This window comes from Stegodyphus dumicola, chromosome 10 (genome assembly GCF_044657685.1).
Source record: "Stegodyphus dumicola isolate Sdum_Otavi_A_Nest chromosome 10, ASM4465768v1".
NCBI lineage: Eukaryota > Metazoa > Arthropoda > Arachnida > Araneae > Eresidae > Stegodyphus > Stegodyphus dumicola.
Genome location: NC_140777.1, coordinates 181,876,815 through 181,902,439, shown reverse-complemented (window position 1 = coordinate 181,902,439; position 25,625 = coordinate 181,876,815). Strand labels below are relative to the sequence as shown.

Here is a 25,625-nt window from a genome sequence, read left to right as displayed (position 1 = left end):
TTTTATTTTTAATGATGCTTAACATTATCTTTCATATAAGACTTTGAAATAAGTATACATATTTATAAAAAATATTACTAATTTAGCAGAACACAAAGCGATAATCATAGTAGTAGTTTTATTATATTAAATTGAAAATTTCAAGTTAATAGCTTATTTTATACTTATTTTAAGAAATGAAATTTGTCAATGTTAGAATAAGTTTTGGAAAGGTTTGGTTTGGTTTATTTAATTATGGCAAAGCATGTGAGAGCTATTTCCCCAAAGAGAAGGGATGCCTTCGTGGAGGGTTTTATGAGCAAAACTGGCTCTTGCACAGGTTACATGAGAGGAAAACCAAAAAAACTCCCATGCAGCCAGCCGTTTACTGGCTGAAAATTCCTGAACACTGGTAGCCGTATTGAGCTACCACTGTTCAGCAATTTTACTGCTGGACCACTGGTGTGCAGTTTTGGAAAGGATTTTTTTTTAAAGGGAAAAAAGGTATTAGAATTTATTAAGTCATCAGACTAGCTTTACTAGCCTAGTATTTCCTGCTTGTTATTTAAACTTGAATCTCTACTTCTTGTTTTACTTTATTATCATTATTGGATCACTGAAAAGTAAGGCGTTTCTTTGGCTGAAGGAACATGAAAAACTGCTGGCCATAAATCTGGACTACACAATGGATGATCTGAAACATTCCACTTAAATCTTTTCAGAACAGAAATTGCAATGTGCACAATGTTTGGTGCTAAAGAGTAGATGGATTTTTGTTTACAAGTATCAACATTCCCACTCTTTGTTTTAGATGTTTTACAAAAGTAGTTACAGAGATACAAGCCAGAGATTAGAAACACAGCACAGTAGAATAATATTATCTTGCTTAGTTGTAAGGTGTATTTTAATTTTATAACAGATATTTTAAGTTTAAACCACTTTCCTATCTCTTCTAACTTTAGCTTACAATTCCTTACCAGAATGAGTTTTTAAAATCGCATTAAATGCAAATGACAAGTAGAAAGTATTTAAGTCAAAGGTCCACTGAGTCTCAAAAGACAGGATTCCTGAATAGGACATGTTTGCCGTTTGGCTACATTTCTCTAAACTGTTAATGCACTTGGCTGTATCATGCACCTGTGGATTATTTTGGTCACTGCTGTGGGAGTGGCTGTCAGGTTACCCTGTGTTGAGTGGTTGCAGGTAACATATCTGACTCCTTGTAATGATTGGGTAAGTTTGCAAAGTTACGTAATCCTGCTGCAATTTAAACTCAAACATATTTATTATTACTAGAACTCTTTACACACACGCGCACACATATATATAATTAATAGATAGCCTAGATATGTATTAAAAATGAATTATAGTCCTCGTAGTGTGAGGAGTCTGCTAACGAAGTTCTCTCTAGTCGAAAGCTCAAGAGTATCGTAGGTCTCTCTAGAAGGGAAGTTCAGGTGTGTTCTCTCAATGTTACTCCAATGGCGAAAATTTTCAGTCTGAATTAGCCACGCTTCCTTAATTTCACAGTAGCATTTTACATCCTCTGATTCGTCATATCTGGAATGATATCAGAGGAAAAATCAGATCATTGGTTCGTCGTCCCTCCTGAAATCGAGAGAATTTGACGACAGATGGGGTGCAGAACGTTAAAATCTCCTGACACTAGGCATGAAGTTATGTCTCTGCAATGTCAAAAACATGTCGTGTGACACATCGTAAAGGCTGGGAGCAGTGAATTGCAGAGACCACACACATGATTTACTTATATCTGTGTAGTCCGCCGCATGCCTTTTAATAGTTCCACTGGCTAAGTTAATATTACGGGCCAACTAGGTTAGAATTGCGATAGCTTCAGCTAAATCTCTTTAGTTAGTCATTAGTTAGTTCTTATTTCTTACATTTTGAGTTCAAGCCCAAATGGACGCTTCGCTGTACACTCTGAGAAAGAGGCCAACTGTCAAATCTTTATTTTACGTAAATAAAGGGTAATTAACCCTTCTTGAGTTTATGTTTCTGTTCTTGGACTTAAGCGATTATTCACTTAGTTTGCCAAGTTCCTTGACATTACATTTAACAAGATAAAAGTGAGCAACCCTACATAGTACACTCATTTCCCTTTGCAGGATATTTCACAAAATTGCTATAAAGTGGCCATCACCATATTTATTTTTATAATTTTATTTCTAAATTAAAATTCTTATTGAACAAATGAAACAAAGGGACAGATTAAAAGTTCACTGTCTGGCTAAGACAGAAACTGTTCAAACATGCAGATAAGTTTGCTAATGTACATAAAGTATTAAGTGATAAATGAAAATATCTATTATTACTTACACTAACATCACTTCCAGAAGTAGGAGGTGGACTAGATGCCCAATAGAAATTGCTTTTCTCTAATTTTGAAGTCTCATCTTCAATTCGCTTGTTGTCTAAAATCAAATGATATGCAATTGCTAACTGATCATGAGGATCTCCACTCAACAATGCACTGTGAACTTCACGTTCTGTGACACAGAATTTCTGTTAAGAAAAGCAAAATGATATTAATTGGACAAAAGTAAGTAAATACTTTATAATATACGAGATAAATTAAATGAGACCTTCATAATTATGAGAAAAAATTTTGTGCAACTGCACAAAAAGAAATAGTTATTATGTTGCTACTTAATCAAAACTTCTGATAAAAATAACATTCATATGATAAATTGAAGGACTGGCGTATGAAGTTGTTAACTGTAATTTGGTCACCTTAATACTTTTTTAATTGCTGAAAAAACTTCCTTGAATGAAAAATCACAAATCAATTAGCGCAGAATGCACACACATTCTACAATAAGTATTTTTTTACTTGAAAATAAGACACTTTTGAACATAAGATGCTCCTTTTCTATAATAAATTCTAAACAAAAATATAGGTGAATATTTTGTTTTGCAGTAATTCTGAGAAAGAGAATTTTGTTAGCCCAGAAGGGCTATTAGTCTCAAAATGGGATTTTGTGTTGAATAATTTTTTTCAAATTGTTCCCACCAAATATTATGATCCTGTATTATATTTAAGGAAATTAAATAATGAAGAATTTGCATGAATGTATGCATATTTTTCACACTATAAAAAAAACATTGGTACCCAGAGCCATCAAATTTTGAGTTCTCTTCCCGAATATGGAAATCTGGAAGCTCGAATTTTGAATTTCACATATGTTGTATTGCGTATTTCATATTTTGTAAAATTTTAATGGATTTTTGATCAACAAACTCAATGATTTCAAAGTGAGCAATAACAACACTGTACGGGAGAAAACATTTTTATCTCCAGTGTGCGAGACTGTCTATCGGAAATGCTAAATACAGTCAAAAGTCTTTAATCCGGACTCGTCGGGACTTCGGCGATTCCGGATTATAGATCATCAGTTTAAATCTGGTAAGATGGCATGCAGAAATTATAAAATTAAAAATATGAAACCGTAATTTATAAAATAATGAGCAATTATGATCTAAAGGGTATCAAAATTTACCAAAAAAGAAGTCTAATATTTATTTGTTTACTTTATTAAACATTTCTTTTAATGCGCGGATGCGTAAAGCATACCTTACGCATAGCCGAAATTAGAAAATTGCAACCAGAAAACTATTTGATTTGTTTTCGTGATATTTATAATGACGAGGAATTTGATTTAAATCATATCAAAGACGGAGTACATCGAAATTAAATACTACATTTAGTAAGGAATTATAAGCCGAATAAAATAAAAACATCTGCCCTGAAGATAACGATAGTGTTGACAAATCAACTTCCAGTTCATTGCGCGCCGCGACGTCCCCCCGCGCAGAGCAGCGTGAAATTGATAAACAGATTTCGGTTAGATAAACAAAGAATATGCCTTTATCCATTTTTTGTAGCAATTCGTTTTTTGTTTGATGGACATCGAAACATACTTTCGTTTTCTAGATCCTTTGGGAGCTCCAGCATCGGAAATTCTATTTGACATAATCGAAAGTTCAAGCTTACTTTAGAAAATTGCTCTTACAGTCTGCAAAAAATAATAAGCCGGATCCAATTCGAAGATTAAGGAACAACACAATCATCAACATTAACTGAAATAGATAATTAGATAATTTTAGCTTATAACGTCCGTTATACATTAAACGCGCACGCGAAAACGTATTCTGCACTTGCGCAGACGCACTTGTGCAGTCGTAAATGTCTTGGGCGCACGAGTAAAACGCCTATGCTCATGCGTAATTGCGATGCATGCGCAGAAAGATTTTAGCTTTGAAGTCCGGATTATAGATCATTCCGGATTATGGGTGACCGAATTAACGACTTTTGACTGTATACGCTGTTTTTAAATATTTTTAGCTGAAAGGGGCATTAATCCAAATGCTCTCTAAACGTGTATAAATGTGTAAATGAAAGAAACTCCCTTTTGGGTGTAATATAAAATCTGAAAGCTTTCGGAATTAAAAAATTTTTTTTTATCTTAGCTATTGTGAATATGAAGTTTTTTTTTTTTTTTTTTAAATTGGAAACATAGCTCAAGATTTTGTTATTATTTTAATTAAAAATTAGGTAGCTCGTTATTCACATAAATATATTTAATTGTATTTATTCAAATATATTTCTCTTGACTAGCTAGAAGATATTATTAAATTTTTTATTTTCATGTTATTTATTTTAATTTTATATACATGGCTGCAAGTTCTTTTTTATAGATTCTCATGTAGACTACATTTTGAACTGATGATTAAAAAATAAATAAATAAATAAATAAAAATAAAAAAATAAAATAAAAAAAGGATGAAATTTCTTTCACCGTATGTTTATATGTTCATTAATTCAGTCAAACTTGGAGAAAATTAATTAAGTTCTAAAAAACATTTTCAAACAAAATCTCAATTTCGGCAAACTATTTCATTGCTTAACCCTTAAATGCATGAATTTTTATTTTTATATTTTTAATTTAAGTCAAAAACATATTAGAATTGATATCAAATAAAATAGGAAAACTACTCCCCCCCAAAAAAAAAACATCTAAACTAAGTTTTTATTCCAATTTTTGAAAAATATTATTGTTGCCAAATGGCTACATTATACAAAAACAAAACAAAAAAAATGCTAGGCAAATGTGTAATAACAATTTTATGTAATAATACATACCTTATAAACTTGTTCAAACAATTTTAAAACTTTGAACACATGAAAATAACAACAAACACAAAATCAAAAATTTGTAAATACAAATGATATCCATACCTTACACATCAACTCATAATAATGACAATTACACTACACTGACACTTTCAAAACTGTATACATAAATAGTTTGTATCCAATTGGTTACACTATGCAGTAAGCTAAAATTTGTGGTTTGATTTGATTTACATGACTAAATATGAATATATTGCCAAATGGCAACTACATGAATTTAAGGGTTAAAAACAGAATTATGAATAAAAGCAACTTCAACTGCTTATAGATTTTAGCACTGCGGAATTTTCAAAGAGTAATTATGTGCAAAAAAAAAAAAAAAAAACTGCAATAATACACTAATTCTAGAAATCTGCACTTCTAATAACAATTATAATTTTACTGATATTTAAAAACATCTGTTGCACTTAGTGAAGGCATGGATTAAGAGTATTTGATAATAATAGTTAAAAGATTTATTATTATGGTTTGCTTAAGATAGTATGTCTACCACGAATTAAAATTGATGTAACAACCAAAATGGTAGAACTAATATGCAAGTATTTACAAACTACTTACTTTGTAAATACTTGCACGAATTGGATCTAAAAATTTTTCAAATATAAGAAATAAAAATAAAACAAAGAGAGAAAATTCAATGCATAATGTTTAAGGAGTACAAAACCACAAAAGGAAACTGCTGATTTTCAAACGAATACAATTTTGAGTCCACAAATATCCTTTCATTACTTACTTTTAAGGTTTAATCTTTAATATAAATGCTGTTTAATTTTCAATTATTACTAACTGCACTTCATAGCTGAAAAAAGGTAGCTTTTACATATTCAGTTACACAAGAATCAAGAACTGCTGTGTTTAAGTGATATATAATATTCAATAAAATGCTATCAAATTAGAGATTTCTTAAGGGTTTTAATAAATGTGGTCAGTTTTGAAAAATGTATATTAGAAGTTAAAATTCAGCGATTTTCTAAAACTGTTCCATCAGTTTCTCTTGTTTAGTACAAAAGTAACTAATTATTAGGCTAAAAGTGAGAACTAGAAATATAAAGGACAACAAAAACCAATTTTTTTTTATTAACACAAAAACCATTTTTTTTTTTATAACACCACCATGACAGTCCAAGAACCAGTACTATTGCAGTATCTGATTTAAAATCACTTGATTATTCTAGGCTTTTAATATTTTGAGAACTTATCTCATTCATGCTGTTCACTATTAACATACAAATTCAAACATGTTTCTATTTCTGAAATATTGTTTTCAGTATTTCCCACAATAATCAGATATCCTGATGCTTATTCCAGTAGATGCAGGCTCAATGCGTGATCTGAAAGGCCAACAACTTTTTTAAAGAATTTTTTTAAATACAATAAAAATTTAACTAAATTTTAGACTTTATTTATTAAATAGTTATCATCATTTATTTTCTAATATAACTCTATCAATTACAACATTTTATGTCATTTTGATAATGATAATGTTTGCAACCCTGGAGAAAAATTTCTAAAAACTACCTTGAATTGTGTTCATCACTCAAACTGCTTCTTTCCTTAAGACTAAGACTTATTGCCTAAGACTTATTAATTTTCAACTGTGAAAAAAAAAAAAAAAAAAAAAAAAAAAAAAAAAAAAAAAAAAGCTGTTTACATATAAATGAAAATAATGTAAAATTAGATTCCCAAATCTTCCACTTTATCTTCAGATTCTTTTTATAGTAATTTACATCACAGTTCTTTTTAATTAATTTATAAGAAATATATTTGTGGGCCATGTAAATTTGCTCCGTGGACCGACAGTTTGAGAGCACTGGGCTATTTTATTCACAGTATATGCATAACTGATTTAAATGAACAAAATCACTTTTGATGCTGATCTGAATTTGAATATTTCAAAAAACTTTAAAAGTATATACCAGGTGGCCATAATTAAACTGATAGTGCTCACAGTGTTCTGTAGTGCAATCTATTTGCGAGAATGATGCCACATTTTGTAGGAAGATTAAACAAGATGGGGGACGAAGGATTCCGCTAAAAAAAAATTAGTTCCAAAAGCACCGCTAGGGGAATATTTGGTGCTGTGTAATAGAAAATAGAGTGTTAACAAATGCAAATCAATAAGGAAATTACCTTTCATTTTGCATTTAAATGAGGTTCAATGTGGCTGCTGTTGTGCATACTGTGCACAGAATGCAATATTGTACCAAATATTGCATTCTGCACAACAGCAGCAGAAATCTCCCATACAGTCCGTGATATGTTATCCTTCAATGTAGCCAGGTCCTGGACCACTCCTTGATAGACCTCGGACTTAAGGTAACCCCATAAACAGAAGTCGCATGAGGTAAGATCAGGCGACCAAGGTGGCCATGCAGTTGGAAAGTAGTGGCTAATGACTCTTTCTGTTGTGAATTTCTGTCGTAGCATCTGTTGCACCCGTACATCAATGTGTGGAGGGGTCCATCTTGCATGAAAATGATTTTCCCCAGGCATTGTCTTTGCTGAAGTGCCGGAATGACAAAGCTGTTCAACATGTGGCGATATTTCTCTCCGGTAACAGAACAGATTTCCGGTCCTGTCGGGGTAATGTTCTCATAGAAGAATGGACCTACGATAAATTCCGCTGTGAACCCACACCAAACACTTACCTTTGATGAATGTAAGGGAACTGCTGTGACTGCATGTGGTGGTTTGTCATCCCAAATTCGGCAGTTCTGGGTATTCACAGTTCCATTCAGGTAAAAGTGGGCCTCGTCTCCCCATAAGATTTTCCATGGCCAAGCATCACCCACCTCCATTCTGGCAAGAAAGGTGAAGTCAATCGCTTATCTTGGGGGGGGGGACAGTAACTCCTGTACACGGCTGATCTTGTACGGACAGAAGTTGATAATCTTTCGTAAGATTTTCCATACCATACTGTAAGGCATATCCATATTCCGAGCTACTCCACGAGCGCTAGAGGTGGCAGCAATACTGTCTGGTCCTCTGTTGACAATCGCTCTGGCAACTGCTTCGATTGTATCCTGTGGTACAGGTTTTCGTCCTCTGCCTGACTGAACCTTCAGAGAACCTGTTTTCTCAAATGTCGCAACCATTGCTTTTAGCCCATTAACTGACACAGGACCGTTACCCTTTACGCATTTTTTTTTTTTTTTTTTTTTTTGTGTGTTCTAAAAGCACGAAGAGCAGCTGACGTGTTGCACTGGTTGAGGTAAAAGAATTTGACCAGTAATGCACGCTCGACTAAAGAAGGAGCACATAAACTTTCAATCCGATTGATTCAAAACGTAACACATTGCCTTTTAAAACCCAAGCAGCTGGCACTGTGCGAATGGATGTAACGTGAAATTTGAATAAAGAACTTCTTCTTCTGCTCAGCGTACATGATATTGCAGATCACGAGACTTTATCGTGTTTATGTAGATTTTACACTTTTTTAAAAGTGTTGCCATATTGCACTTGAACTGAATCAGAAAATGTGCATAATAAAATGTAATTTTATTCCATATTAATTTGCATTTGTTAACATTCTATTTTATATTACACAGCGCCAAATATTCCCCTAGCGGTGACTTTTGGAACTAATTTGTTTTTTCGAGGAATCCTTTGTCCCCCATCTTGTTTAATCTTCCTACAAAATGTGGCGTCATTCTCACAAATAGATTGCGCTACAGAACACTGTGAGCACTGTCAGTTTAATTATGGCCACCCAGTATATGTAATAATTTTGGGAGTATAGAAGAAGAATCAGCTTGCAGTTAACGTGGCTGAAGATGAAGGCTTACAAATGAAGATAACAAAACATGAACTTGACGAATTTCCATGCATATAAAATCATCTCGATAGATATTTATTGAATCATAATGAAACCCCAGACATTTCTACGATTCAATCAATCATAATGAAATATGACAAATTGCCACGTACATTGATTCTTAAAATTAAGACACAGGCATTTTAGACGGGGAAGCAAAGCGAAGAGATATTAGCAAGGTAGAAGAAGATAGCAGAAGAATGACATAATTAACTAGGGGTATTGATGTACAAGTACAAATAATCTATGATTGGTTAATTAGTAGCATTACACAGTGTAGAGAGGTCTCTAATTTGGGAGAACAGATGAATTTAGGGGGAGAGCACCAAATCTAGAATGTTAATTTTGAGACCACCAATTATTTTTTAAAGCAGCTATCATATTTTGTTACATCTTACATATCCCTCACCCTCCAAGAAAAAGGTCGGGAGAGTAGGTTGGAAGCAAAGGATTAGCGAAGCAAGAGAGAGTTTAGTACACGAGGAAAGACACGAAGAAGCATCAAGACCATATAAGAGGGTTTTATGATATATTCATTTAACAGTTCATCCAGTTGATTTTAAATTTCACTATTATCCCTAGAGGATATATATCACTAGAGGCTCTATATCAGTCAACCGGTGGTCCGTGAAAACTTTTTGATGGTCCATAGAAAAATTGGGACATTATTTACATTTTTATGCAAATTCAGTTTAAAAAATGATGAGTAACAAAACCTATTATGGAATATGGATTATACTTTCTTTTTTCAATTTTAGCTACTACTGTTAGCAAAATTCCTTCTGAATTTAGCAACTTTTTAGCTACTTTTGCAGGTGTATCTAGTGACATTTGAAAGTGAGAGTTGGCATCCATGGATAAGCTGCTGTTATCAATAATAGCGCAAACTGGAATTCCCTTTCCTTTTGAATTACAAACATATGGTACTGTAGTCATTAATAACACAGTTTTTCAGTTTTTCTCCATATCAATAGGCAACTTGATGGATTTTTCTGAGAACAATCTGCATTCTTGTTTATAGTTTCATGACTGGAAGTTTCCATTTTTGTTTTGTCTAACTGCTGATCCATGGCACCATTGCTGAGTAAGTGATGACTATTATGGATTATTATGTTTACAATAATAAAAAATTGGCAGCATAATACTTTCAGTTTATTGATATTGCTTTGCGTTTGCCGGTGGTTTGTTCATGCTTGGTGATTTGTTCATGCTTTTCGTGAAGTTCCTTTTCAGTGATATGGAAATGTGAAGCTTTCTGTACAAAAAGGTAAGATTTTTATACTTGTCACATAATTTTTCAAAGTGAACGAAATATGTGTATCAGTGAGATGTTAATAGCATTTTAATTGTTACTCATAATCAGGGACATAGCCTGAATTTCCATAAAGGCATGCTGCTGAAAACCAACTGTTTTGAAAATTATATTAATAAATGAAAATTAGAATTGCATGTATTGGAAAGTTGAATACTGTTATTGAGTATTTGTTTTTAAAGTCCGATTTAAGAGTTTGTTTTTAATTCATATTAGTAGTCTGCCAAATATAAAACTATATATGTAGTGGTCAGTGAAATTCTAAAGGTTGACGACCGCTGCTCTATATGGTCGAGAAGCAATAGGTAATTCTGAAGTTAAAATTACCCACATCGTATTTACTGTTAGCAAATATATGATTATAGTTACTTAATTCTGTATTCATTCCACAGATTGAATCTCATAAAATATAGCTGTTTACGGACAAAACTATTTTTCATACATTAACACAATATAAAAGGAGTTTACTGGCACACACTTTAAAATAATACATTAAAAATTACCAAGATAGTATTATATCTCAGCAATAAAAATAACGGGTTCTTACTTCGCACACTTCCATAAGTGCACTCGTATTTATAAGTGATGTGTCTTGATCATTTGTTGCAGGAAATAAATATGCTGGCAGATCTTTCTTAAACCAATCATGTTCTCTGAAAAAAAGAAAAAAAAAAAACTTTAGTACTATACATATAGCATATTTTGAAGGGAAAAAAATGGTGAATTAGGGATATGTAAATACTTTGTTCAGAACAAATCCTGATATAAAAGAATACCTTTTTATGAATAATGATCCTGTCAAATGCTAGATATACGTTGTTTGTTCATGAACACAAATCGTATATAATTCTCAAAATTTCACATGGAGCATTTATATAAAGTGGAAATATTTATAAATTATTTATATAAATAAATATTTAAATATTGAATTATAATTAAATATTTACTATATTGTTGCAGTTTTATACTGATTTAGCTATATTTAATTAGAATTAATTAAAATTGTTTTATATTATCGCGCAATGCAACACGAGACTTATTTGAAGAGAAAGCTACACCGGAAAAATTAAAAACACAGGCATTTAATAAATAGATATCTCGTAATTGTACTCTTTTAATATCCAGAAAAACCGATAAGGTACAAGAAGTTTAAAAAGCTTATAAAAAGCTGGAGGAAGACATCTCAGTTTAGTTGTTTAGAAAACTGTTGCTTACTGTAGCAAATCCGCAGTGAAATCGGATTAGTTTTCTCGATTTTGAATTAAGTTCTGTTGAACGTTTTAGTAGTTTAAAATATAACTACTATGAGATATTGCATGAACATCTGAGGAAATTTAAGCATTTTGTTTTATTTGTTGTGATAATAATAAATTTTATTCACTTTTCATCGGACTTGTTCCTTCAATTTATTACAGGGTTCGTACACATTTCTGCACACAGAAATTAAGTACTTTTAAGGACCATTAATGAAAAAAATTAAGGACTTATGAGCAAAAGGGAACTGAATAAATTCAATTGAAGATATTATCTATGCCTGAATTTCACTTTTGAAATACCATCCTAAAAATAAAATACATCCCTAAGTAGTACGCATTATTACTAAGCACGAATTAATTAACATAATTGTTAATAAGTTTGAGAACAAAATAAACTATGCAATTTCTCAATTAGCATTAAATATTTTACACTTATGATATTTGGCCATATTTGAACGTTTATACAGATTTCCTTCTCTTTAAAGCATCTTTTCTAACAATTAGAGTTTTGTATCAATATGCAAACCAATGCTCTCACTAGTTTCTGCGTGCTTCATCTCCTAACTTGTCAACCTCTCCATAATGTACCTATGAGGGTTTAATTAATCTGGTAAAAGTTAAATAGTCCAAAACCCCCGACAGACATGAAGCATATTATCGCTATGTCTGAAAGTAACTACAATATCAGACAAAGGTTTAAATAAGCCTCTTATTTAAAAAGAACTTAGAACATAAAGGCATGTTCTGATGCTAACAAAATCAATTACAGCTCACAGTGACGTAATTAAACAAGAACAGTCAAATTCAAACTAATAATGTGGACTAGTTGTCAAAGATTATACAATTTAATTGTAATTTAATCTGGTTCAATAACTCTATCATATGAGGAAATAGAAATGAGAAATTATAGTAAAGGTTGAAATCATAAACAGTTGGGTAATTTACATAATAATAGCTCCACATATCTTTAAAGAATAATTTGCTTTATGTACTCAGTTTCTTTCTTCAACACGTTTCCTTTCCATTTTATAATTTTTGGATTTAATTAAGGATTTTCGTTATTCTAAAAAACACTAAATGCATTTAGAATGTACAGAAAAAGCGGCTAATTTTATTTCTTTATTAATATGGATATTCAGAAGCAATATGAAATATATACATAGTAAAGGACGGTTACAGAGCTGATGTGGCAGAATTTCTAGAATTTAATGACACACCGAACAACAAAATCTAGAAATGGCAAAACTTTTAGAATTTAGAGCAAGCATTGGAAGCAGAATTTAGAAAGGCAGTAGGCAGCAGAACTTAGGATCCACAGAGATTGCATCAGGTGGGAAAATGCCTAGTACCCGCTATGTGTATGATGTATTAAGAAATATTAGATGAATCTTTTTAATTGTAAGTTTTCAGTTTCTTTAATAATAAAAAAATCCCTTTCTATACTGTCCATGTGATAAGATCAGAAGAATTTTTGATATTATCCATGCTTCTGTGTAGTGAAAAGAAGAGAAAATAAAGAGAAGATAAACATGTTAAGATTCTAGTATCAGAAGTAATACATTCAAATATTATGTTTTCATTGTTCTTCCAGATGTTCTCCCAAAATTAAGAAATTCATTGTAAACTTTCTGTAAAATACATTAATTACATGTTGACACCATGGAGACATTTTTCATTTTGTCACATATTTCTGGAATCTTCTAGAATCGTGAGTCTATAAATCTTGCCTTCAAATCCTTCTAAACTTTCCAAGCTACAATGTCTAAAATCCTAAAGAAAAATTATCCCAACCATTTCTGTAACAGTAAAAAGCCAGATATATTTTGGAAAAAAGGTAGGAGGGATAAAGTATAAAATTAATTTTATAGAGAAAACTGATGCACATTCTGAGAATTTTGAATATTCTGAGACAGTTGCATGGGAAAAACTCTTACTATGAAAAAAATTAAAAACAAGACATTTTTAATTAATTACATAGTTAATTTTGCTTTTGCTAAGAGCTGTTTCGTAAATTGTGCTTTATAGCATTATACCTTGTTTATTTTTCAGATTTAAAATATTGTATAAGTTGCCAAAATGAAATTTTATAATATGACAGCAAAAAATAAAAATGTTTTATTTTAATGTTATTTTTTAAATGAAATTTCAATATATTACCATTATTTTAATAAAATTTATCAATGCTACGATGTTTAAAAAAAATTGTCGAAAAATACTCAGATTTTGGAATTTAAAAGTTTCTATAGAAACTAATCTTAAAATCGCCAAAATGTGCATCAGTTTTCTCTATAAAATTAATTTTACCCAAAAGCAAAAAGTTCTTTAAGAGCTCTTTACTAGAAAAAATGAATTTTGAAATGCTTATGTTTCACTTCTTGCTTAGAAACTCGAGTATCCCATCATTTATATTAGAAATAGAAACAAATTATAACTCATGAACCCATTCAAAAAACTACCATATATACGGCAGTGAATCTCCAAAAATATTCCTCAAAATGCTAATTCGCACTCAAAATGACAGTCGTAAAAACAGACAGAAATTTTAGATGATTAAAATTAAGGACCTTCTGTTGATTTTGGGCAAAATTAAGGACTTTTAAGGACCAAAAATCGATTCCAAGAAATCTAAGGACTTTTAAGGACTCTTAAGGACCGTACGAACCCATACGCATGCAGCAATATATTTAAAATATTTAATTATTTATATAAAGTGGAAATATATATAAATTTATGTAAAATTTCACATGCGAGTTTTATATAAAGAATGAATTTTTGTGAAATTACAGATTTCTTAATCTGCTTCATTGTTACATACCCAAATAATTATATAAAAATTTTTAAATTAAATACATTTAATAAAGAATATTTTTAGAAACATAAATAATCTTACTTTATGTCATGCATTGTTGCTCTTTTCATTGGATCCACTTGCAACATATAGACAAGGAGATTCACCACTGACTTATTCAGATAGTCAGGGATAGGGAATATACCAGCTAGATATTTAAAGGAAAGTAAACATATTTTATTATTAAACACATCTTGCAACATCCATAAAAATGAGATTTTTTTAAATATTAATATTGCAAAATGAAATATTACAAAATTAACTGAACTTACATTTTATTTTCCTGAACAATGTAGGCACATGCTCATCATCAAAGGGTAACTGAAATATTAAGATGTGTGAAAATTTTTATCAAAAATTATAATTTATTAGAGTTTTTTATACAAAAAATGATTTAAATACAAAAATTTGTTATGGCATACAAAAATAATTTTTGAATACATTAAAATTTCAATACCACAGAATGCAAATATTAGTTCCAAAGCCTATACTGAATTTGATGGACCCTATTTTTTAATTCAATATTGCTATTTATTATGCTAATGTAGAATTCAATGGCATAAATATACAAAATATTTCTTTCATTCTCTATACCAATTTATAATGATTTAATAAAATTAAGATTTGATCAAACATTTATAACTGAAGTCAGAAGATCCTATATAATCCAGCCCACTAACTACACTCATCCAAATTTATCTTTATATTGCCCCCCCTCAAATGATATTCCATGAAATATCCAATTGATATGTATAATCAATTTTTGCGAGGAATACGAGAAAGAGAAGCCTATTATTAATAATAGGATAATTAGCATTATCATATCAAAAATGATTAAACATGATTCTATTAATAATAGGATAATTAGCATTATCCTACCAAAAATGATCAAACATGATTCTGATAACCAAATCAAAGTGTCACCTGATGGTGAATCAAGTGTGTTATGCAAAGTTAAAATCTGATCGAATATCGTAATTTAATTTGGAAGGAATTCTGCAAGTTTTTTTAAGGGATTTAAGATTGTTGCTGGTTTTTCATACAATGGCAAATTAAAAATAAAGAGAGGGGAGAAAATGCTAAGATCAACTCCACATATTCTATAAACAAGTTTCAAATATGAAGTACCTTCTCTTTAGCCACAGTGCCATTAATCAGTAGAACTGCATCAAGACAAAGCAAGCAACTACACATCAAAATTCACTGTTAATTTCCTGGGAAAATGGAACAAGAAACGTATGAGTATCCAGGCCATACTCTTCACTCACATCCCTACTAAATCTCCTGATGTATTTATTCTCCAGGGATTGTTGTGCTTTGGACTTTTAAAAAGCATCAATCTGCAGCCAGATGTTGCATTCCATGGTCTTTGGAAAGCTCTGGGCAGGGCCCGATTTAACCAACTGGGGCCCGGGGCAAAAACTTTTTCGGAGCCTCCCTCTGCTTCACTATTTCAGTAATGAACAAGCGAACATTTTGGAGATATTTAAATTTTTATAATAATAAACTTTCTATTCGATTTGGGTCCCAGGGCAACTGCTCCGTATGCCCCATGCCTTAGTCAGGCTCTGGAAATGGGATAAAATACCTCTTTTGATACCAACAAGAACTTTTGTATCTTGAAAATTAATATAAGCTTCTACCTTAAGATGCAGAAAGATAGTAAAGAATGAAGGTTATCAAATAGAACATTTAAAACTCTGGCTGCTCATCCCATGATTTCCATGGGCAACTCAAATGTAGCAAAATCTGCTCATCCCGCGAGCATGTGTTTTTCTTCCTTTATTGAGGAGCGCATCCCGTTTAACCATCGAAATATATTATATACAGTATTAGATGTTTAGTTTATGTTTTGGCCATCAGATATCGTTAGTTGTCCACTAAATTCCGGCATTTGAAGGCACGTGGTATTATTACTCAAACTTCACTTTTTGCCACTTTTTTCTTACAGAAATGGGTGCTAGAAAACGTTCAGTGATTATCTTTATTATTTTTATTAAACCATTAATTAGATTAATAATTAGATTTATTGAATCTGGTGCAAAGACTGTGAAGTTGGACTTTGCCTTGAAACCTGTTTTGAACTCTATCATGCTAAACAGCATTTCAAAAATAGTTTTTCCTCAGTGCTTTATATTTTCTTAAATTTTACACATTTTGCTTTTTTATATTATGCAATAAATAGAAATTAACTGTAATTCGACTGAAGTTTATTTAAAAAAAATTTTTTTGGTGATAACATCTAAAATTGGTTTTTCTGGCAACTTTAGTTTCTCATGATAAAAATCTATATAAAAAGTATTTTCTAGAAAGAAAAAAGTTAATTTTTCAATTCTCCAATACATATAGATTTAAAATATGAAAAAAAAAAATTACACAATTTTTGAAGTGATTTCCGGTCACAAATTGAGCAGTTAGAGGGTTAAAAACACAAAACTTTTAGGACAAATATTTCTGTAAATACAATGAAAATCTTCTAAAAAAATGTGGGAACAGCCTCTGTATTTTAATAACTGAATCAGAAGCACACTTACACACGATCAGTATGACTTTTACTTTCTGAAAGACAACATCATTATATAATCTTTCACAGTGTACAGAATGATATTCAAAAGTATAAATATGATTTATACCAACCCCTCATGCACACAAAAAGACATATGAGCAATCCAAGCTCATTTTTAAGCATGAGCTCAAGCTTAACTGGTAGTTGTGAAGTACAATCAAAAGTCTTTAATCCGGACTCATCGGCGATTCCGGATTATAGATCATCAATTTAAATCTGGTAAGATGTCATGCAGAAATTATAAAATTTAAAATATGAAACCGCAATTTATGATATAAAGAGCAATTATGATCTAAAGTGTTACAAAATTTACAAAAAAAAAAAGCTTAATATTTATTTGTTTACTTTATTAAACATTTCTTTCAACGCGCGCATGCGTAAAGCATACATTACGCATAGTCAAAATTAGAAAATTGCAACCAGAAAACTATTTTATGTGTATTCGTGATATTTATAATGACGAGGAATTTGATTTAAATCATAAAGACGGAGTACATCGAGATGAAATACTACATTTAGTAAGGAATTATAAGCCGAATAAAATGAAAACATCTGCCCTGAAGATAAGGATAATTGTTTTTGTCTAGTAGTAAAAGTTACAAGATAGATGCATACTGGTCTATGATTCGATGCCAGATAATAGAGATTTGATCTCTCTCCCTCACCTTGATAAATGGCAACTATTTTATAATGCATCATTCATAGTTTCTTGAAATGCAATGAACTTTCCCTGATAATAACCACTGATGATTTTATAAAAGTTTGGTCTTTTTGTGGTCTTACATTAAGTCATAATATTTATTTATGCTCTCGAGATTATCCTTTTTAATTTTATCATTATAAGAGGTTTAGAGAACAAAAACTAAAATATTTTAACACAAGAGGCATAAAAGGCTAGCACAATAAAACTTAAATAAATTTAACACATTTACATTGCATGAAAATTCAAATAATAAATATAAAAACTAAATTAGAGGAAAAAAAGCTTACTGTTCCACAAAGTAAGGCATACAAAATTACACCACAACTCCAAATATCGACCTCTGGTCCTGCATATAGCCTACATATTATGAAAGAAATATTTCAATATTTCAAGGCAATCTTGTCAATAAAATTACCAGAGAAATATAAGACAGATCAACCACTTAACTTTCAGATAAAAATTCACTTATGACTTGAAGCAAACATCAAAGGTGTTTATGCAGTCAGTGTTTATTATAACAACCATTTGTCCCAATGATCAGTTCATTACAATGACTGGTGCAAAAAGTCCTCAAATATCAAATCCACTTTCATTATAATAACTCTTTTTAGAATATGAGGGTTGCTATAACGAACACTGATCATATAAACTTTAAAACTTTGCAATTAATTGAAATGTGAAAAACAATTACATAAGAAATAAAATAATGAGTGGAAAATGACAAGTGTTAGAGTTTCACAAAATATACCACAATATAGTGACATCATTTCAGCATAATACACAATACAACTGTTAACGCCACTCTGTAAAAAATAATAATACAGTCAAATACTGAAAATCCGCCGACCTGAAGTCCACCAACTCCTGAAATCCGCGTTGCCTCTCAAAATATAAATATTTAGTTTATAGGTTCCGTAAACTGCAACATGGAGTACGAAATATCGAAGAAAAAATACTTAATGGATAATGACGTGATAATTACCGAATAATAATGAGTCATAACAGAAATACCAAATTATTGTGGGAATCCTGCCTCAACGAAGCACCAGATGTCGCTATCTATCTCTACTCTGTAGGAACTCTCCAGGTAAACACATGTTCACTTGGTTCGAGAAGTCCGAGAGAAGCGGTCTAAGAGAACGCTCGCGAAGGAGCTACAACTAGACGCTTACTGGTCGCGCACAGGTGATTGGACTTGAAACTTATCTAAAGTGACCACACGTAGGTGGTCAGCTGTGACTTTTACATCTCCATACTGGAACCAGTGTTGTGATTACTCTCCTAAACTTATTTAATCCATTTGTACATACTCATTCCGTTTATCTTTTCTTCTATGAACCAGGAATAAAAACCTGATACTTTAAATTGTGAGTGTGATCTCTGTTTGATGATAAGATGTCACTCTTACAACTATGGGGGCTCCAAGCCGGCGAACTTCAAAAAAGGTACTGTGAAAACTTTTTCTTCTTTAAGATAGTGATACTTGTGTTTCGTTTTAAAATGAGTTTCTTAAATAATTCAAACAAGAGTGATTTAAAATTAATTGCCGAAAGAATTGGAGAGAATGTTCCAGAAAATGCTAAAAAAGCTGACATTAGAAAAATTATAGAAAATTCTGATGTCTTCAAAACGAACATTGAATTTGTTCGTGGCATCATCAAATCGATCGTCGAGGATCAGATGCCTAAGACAAGTAATGAACACTATCTGTTAGAAATCGAACGTCTTAAATTAGCCCAAATTGAGAAGCAAATTGAGCTAGAAAATTTAAAATCACAATCATTATCGGGAGATAGAAGAAACGCACAGACTAGTGTTGAAAATTTACTGAAAAGTGTTAAAACGCTTACAATCTCTGTTCCTGAGTGGCCAGAGTCATTGCATTTGTTTTTCATTTCATTGGAAAAAGCTTTTGCCACCAAAGAAGTTCCCAAAGACTTACAAGCTGAGATACTAATTAATTTGCTAGGGGTTAAAGCGAATAATGTTTTAACGTATGCAACTGAAGAAGGTTTGTCGAATTACGAAAAACTAAAAGAGTTGTTTTTAGCTGAATTTCAGCCGACACCTAGAGAGATTCTGAACACCTTTAAACATGCTCAACGCGCAGCAAACAAGTCGCATGTTCAATTTGCATCGCGATTGACCGCAGCATTTGAATACTACTGTCAGGTTAGGGAGACACAAAAGGACTTAAAAAAGTTATTTGATTTAGTTGTTGCAGATAAATTGTATGAAACTTTGGATTTCAAAACAAAAGAATACATAGGTGTTTGCAAGGGGAGGGGGAAAATGTGATTTATATTTTTCATCCCAAGGAAAATCATTGCCTGAAATACATAACCCTAAAGTTCAGTCTAATGAATCGAAAGTACCAAGTGTTCAAAACCAAAGTATTAAGAATGACTCATTCTATCGTGGCAAACCTAAAAGCAAACCGGATGTCATTTCGTCGACGCCAGAGAGATCATGTTACATCTGCGGGGGAAGGGGTGAAAATTTTCATTTTGCTAGGGATTGCGCAAAACGTAAACAAAGCGAATCGCATAAGGAAACAGAAAGAAAAAACAAAACAAGTGTTAATAACATCAGTTTTATTCACGAGTTGCAATATGCTGATATTTTCGTAGAAAATAAAAAATAAAAGCACTTATCGATTCAGGAGCTCAAGTTCCGGTCATAAATTCATCATTCATTCAAATAAAGACACCGCTGGACGGTAAAATAATACTTAACTCATGTTTTGACAAAAAAAAAAAAAAAAAAAAAAAAAAAAGAGGCAGATATCGCTAGAGTAGGATTATCTTTAAATAGCAATTCACCAAGGTTAGAAATCATTGTTGCAGCCGTAAATAAATTATCTGTTCAGTTAATTTTAACACCAAACATTTATTCTCAACTTCTAAAAGTAAGTCAGGAAGAACAAAATGAAACATCTAATCCTGATATCGAAAATGATTTTAAAAGTGAATCATCATTACAAGAGTGTTTTTATTAAATTTTGCAAATGTGATTGACGAATGTGATGTGGATTTCTTGCATGTTACTGATTTGATGATAAGACGTCACCCTCACATTATTGACATCATGATAAAAGTTTTTTTCCCACCAATCTGCATCGAGGTGAAAAAGCAGACAATTAACTCAACTCTTCTTTCAAGTTCACACTTCACATTGTTGTACATTCTGAGCTTTGTTATTTCACGAGATTGTTTAGTGATGTCATTTTTTTTTATCTGGACATTTTGGAGATAAACTAAGAATATTTTAAATTTCAGTGCTTTTTAATACAATGACAGATAAGAAACACACTCATGATTTTACTGCTTGCAACGTCGAAAAACAAACACGTTGCATTTATGGTAATGAAAAAAGTGAAAATTCTGCTAAAGACGAAGGCTGGTGCTAAAGCTCTGTTTATAGCAGAATCGTATGGAATTGCCACACAGACTCTGTATGATATACAGAACAATAAAGAAAAGCTGTTGAAATTTTACAGCAACAGTGATTCTAACACCGGAATCCGAAAGCGAAAATTTTTACATGAGGCGAAATCGGCAAACCTCGATGCTGTCTTGTACGAATGGTTCCGGCAGCAGTGGAGTGATGGGGTACCTATTTCGGGATTACTCCTGAGAGAAAAGGGCAAGCAAATTCATGCTGATTTAAAAATAGAGGAGCCTAATGTAAATGAACAATATAATATAATCAGTTTATATATGTAATAATAATTTAATGCATATAATTAATTATTGTATTAATGTATATAATAATTTAATTAAATGTATCTAATATGCTTTATTTTTCACTTTTAGTCTGAATATTACCTTTTCTGTCCTGAAATCCGCAAAATCCTAAAATTCACACAACCTCTGATTCCAAGCACTGCGGATTTCTGGGCTTCTACTGTAGTAATAATGCAACTCATGTATCTTCAAATTGGTAATATTTGTACTTCCTATGGGTCAAAACTTTGTTGCTATGTTAATGCAATTTTAAGTAACCTAAGTTTGTTCGTTATGATTCTTCATAAGCAGAATTTGAAAAGGTAAAAAAATAAAGTTTGAATTGTTTTTGTTTTAAAATTGACAGTGCACTAGGAAATCACATGAACATACGGTCCTTTAATTGGCAGAGAAGCATCGGCTAAATAAGCTGCCGTTTTGAACTTTAAAAATGTAGGTTTTGATTGTTCTTGAGGAAAAGGGCTAACTCAGATAAATGAGTTAAAAAGAAAGGAAAATTTTACAATACTGTCATCTGATGAGAAAAACTAAAAGTGCTTAATTGATGTCATAGAAACAGCAAAACTAGAATCAGAAAGTTGGAAACCTTTTTGAAAGATTCAGTTTTGAATGCTGACAAGTTACACTTTCAAATTAAACTGGATGTGGTTTCAGACATACTATCTCATATTGAATCATTGCAATTGGAATCTTACAATGTTACTGATGATGAAAATTTATCAAGAGTGTATTTGAAGAACTGGAAGGTCAACCAGAAACATTATTATTGAAATCTAATTCTGTTAAATTAACCAGAATTTGATTGAATATAGCCATCACATTGAAAACTGGAATAATTTTAAACAACAATTTGAAAGTTTGATTACAAATAACTCTTCTTTAAATGATACTGAAAAATTGGTCTACTTGCTTTTGGCATTGAAAGAAGCACAATTTGTGGAAACTCTAGAAGACAGCTTTCAGTCTTTATTTGAGGTTCTAATCAACATGGTACAAAAATAAAATGTTTGATTGTTAATTCTCATATTATGAGTATTTTATATTTTGAGAAAATACATGTTGAATCTTATAAGAGTCTTAGAAATTTAGTTGATGTTTTGAATAAAAACCTAAACACATGAGTCTAAATGGAATTTTAATTATGATTATCTTCTAGAAATAGAAGGAAAAATCTCTGAAGAACATTTATTTGTCCCGAATGAAGAATCTTCTATGAAAACACTAGGTATGGTTTGGAATTCAAAAGATACATTTATTTTTATAGTTGTAGATGTTTATATCAAATGAGAAATTTTAACAACTACAGCTAAACTTTCTCAGCTAAACTACATGATCAATTTGGTTTTATAAGCCCTGTTATGACTAAAGCTATTCTTCCAGAAGCTTTGGCTAGAGAAAATTAACTCGGGTGATGAACGATGGCCTCTGAACTCAAGTATCTGAACACTTATATATATTCATTAAGAGTAGGTGGTCCTGTGGTCAGAACCACCTACTCTTAATGAATACACCCTGGATGATTCCAGTACAAATCAAACGAACTCCACCGAAAGAGTACATTTGACTAAAAAAATTATCTACCAATTTTTCTCTCTAAGAAACAATTTTCATAAGCTAATATGAATTCTTACAAATTCACATTAACAGCAGAAATAAGAAAAAGATGTCTGGTTCTATAACTATTGATGAATTTGAGCATGTCAAAAAGTATTTAATTAGAGCAGTACAGATAAAATGTTTCCCACAGAGAACTTAATGCTTTAAATAAAAAAAGAAAATGTTAATGTCAGTAACTTAAATATTTTTCTTGATGATGATGATCTCATTTGTGTTGGCAGTCGAGTTGTTCCTTCTGATTTGTCATTTGATGAGAAACATTCCATTTTACTTCCTCAGGATCACAAACTAATATTATAATGTACTATTTTCACATTAAAAATCTACACATTGGGGCTCAAACATTACTTAATTTTGTAAGGCAAGTAAATGGAAAAAATAACGCTATCAAAATTGTATATCAATGCATTAAATGCTTTAAAGCAAAACCTAAAAATAGAAGAAAAATTAATGGCATTTTTTCCTAAGGACAGAGTCACAATAAATTCACCTTTTACAATATTGGTATAGACCTTTGTGGACCATTTTACATAAAATAGAAAAATCAAAATAAATGTATTTTAAACAATATTTATGTAGCAGTATTTACTTGTTTCGCCATTCATGCAATACACATAGAAATTCTCACTGATCTAGCAACTGAGGCTTTAATTGCGACTTTAAAATGATTTTTTGTTTGTCGTGGCATTCTTTCTAGAATATTTTCAGATAATGCTACTACTTTCATAGGCATTAATTCAGAATTGAAAAAATTGCATGACCTCGCTTCCAGCCCTCCTGCAAATCTAGCTGTTTATTTAGTATTGCGGTCAATTTCTTGGAAGTTTTTGCCTCCTAGATCTCCTAATTTTGGTGGATTAAGAGAAGCAGTAATTAAGCCATTTAAATATCATTTGAAAAGAACCACAGGAAATTCCAAATTAACTCTTGAAGAATTCTTAATCAAGTTGAAGGTAAACTTATTAGTCTACCACTTGTTCCATTATCGTCATATCCAAAATGATTTTCAGACTGGTAATTTCTTAATTGGTTGACCCATTAGTGCCATTCCTGAACCTCAACTAATTAATGTTTTGACTAATAACTATATAGACTTTCTATATAATTTGAAAAGAATAATATCGAAAGGGATAGCCTTGTACTGGTAAAAGAAGATAACCTCTCAGTCTGCTCTTAGTTGATAAAATTTATGATGCAATACCAAGAAAATATGCTTTGTATATAATGCACATTTAGTAAAAACACCTTGTGGGATTTTTAAATGTAGCATTTCTAATATATATTTATTACCTAAAAATAACACCTAAACTTTGTGTACTCTACAGAATTTTTATTAGAATGAATATTGTATATTGTATTTTAAATTTTCTTTTTCACATATTATGGTGTTATTTTAAATTTTTGAAATGTTTCGTTGTAAAACTTGATTGTTTGCTGAGCAATTTTGTTAAAATCCAGAGCAATTCAAAGTCGGGCTGTGCCACTCCATAAAAAGAATAATATTAATAATACAACTCCTGCACCTTTAAATTGGTGACAGTTCTACTTCTTATGTGGCACCCTTTGTTGCTATGCTAATGTAATTTTAAATAACCAAAGTTCATTCGTTCGTTATGCTTCATCAGAAGCAGAATTTGAAAAGGTCCAAAAAATAAAGTTGTTAAAAAATCTTAAAATTGTTTTTGTTTTAAAATTTACTACTGTCCATTATAAAACCAGCTGAACAAAAATATTACAACTTTTGGATACAGCAGGCCAGGTAGACACACTCTAATGTATCTCTCAATGTATCTTCAAAAGGAAGAAAATTAGATTAGAAGTTCAAGCAGGCATTTCAATATTTTTACACCACAAGTTCAAATATCATTTCAAGAACATTTCTGCTTAATCTTATAGTATTCAGAAATTGAGATTAATGGCACCAACACAGACACTGCACCACACTGTTACCACTTTTTTTTTTTTTTTTTTTTTTTTTTTTTTTTGGCTTTGGTTTTGTATCACTTCAATACCAACTGCTTTTAGGTGAACTGCTTGGAAAGTGAAAATGAGCTTCAACATCTAGTATTCTTGAACCACTTCTCAAAACCTTAAAGAACTATCTGCAGAAATTAACACAGTATAAATGATTTTGTTCCCATATTTTAAAGTGATTTAGATCTTACAGAGATTGAAATGAAGGCATTCTTACCCTTCAGACAAGCATTAGTAAATCATTAGCATGTCTGATGCTTTTGCACTGCAGCAGTTGCTCATTTATTATACGTCTGTGTTTGTTACAATCCTTAAACTAATTTAAAATAGCACTGCAAGAAGTAATTTCACAAAATTTTACAGTAAACATATGGGTAAAAACATTTTCATGTCTGCACAACTGATTAACTGATTTCATCTCAAAATGAGTTTGTATTTCAAGCACAAGTGTCTCACTATTAGTTCCTCACTGTAGCTTTGCTGCATGCCTATTGAGATTATTAAAACCTTCAAACTCCTCTCATACATACAGAAATTACAAAATATTTATGCGAGTTACATTGCAAAATAATACTGAACTTGTATAATTTTTTTTCAA

At 31.2% G+C, this 25,625-nt stretch overlaps 1 protein-coding gene across 1 annotated transcript in view; it reads right to left on the bottom strand.

The window, feature by feature from the left end:
- The window catches only part of LOC118184780 (5'-AMP-activated protein kinase catalytic subunit alpha-2-like), an 83,170-nt gene that overhangs the window by 23,668 nt on the left and 33,877 nt on the right, over nucleotides 1–25,625 (bottom strand). The window contains exons 6-10 of the mRNA XM_085825960.1: nucleotides 17,978–18,047; nucleotides 14,694–14,742; nucleotides 14,464–14,569; nucleotides 10,865–10,970; nucleotides 2,317–2,502 (exon numbers count right to left, since the gene is read on the bottom strand). Of these exons, the coding sequence (XP_085682086.1) occupies nucleotides 2,317–2,502; nucleotides 10,865–10,970; nucleotides 14,464–14,569; nucleotides 14,694–14,742; nucleotides 17,978–18,047 (517 nt within the window). The remainder of the gene's footprint in view (nucleotides 1–2,316; nucleotides 2,503–10,864; nucleotides 10,971–14,463; nucleotides 14,570–14,693; nucleotides 14,743–17,977; nucleotides 18,048–25,625) is intronic.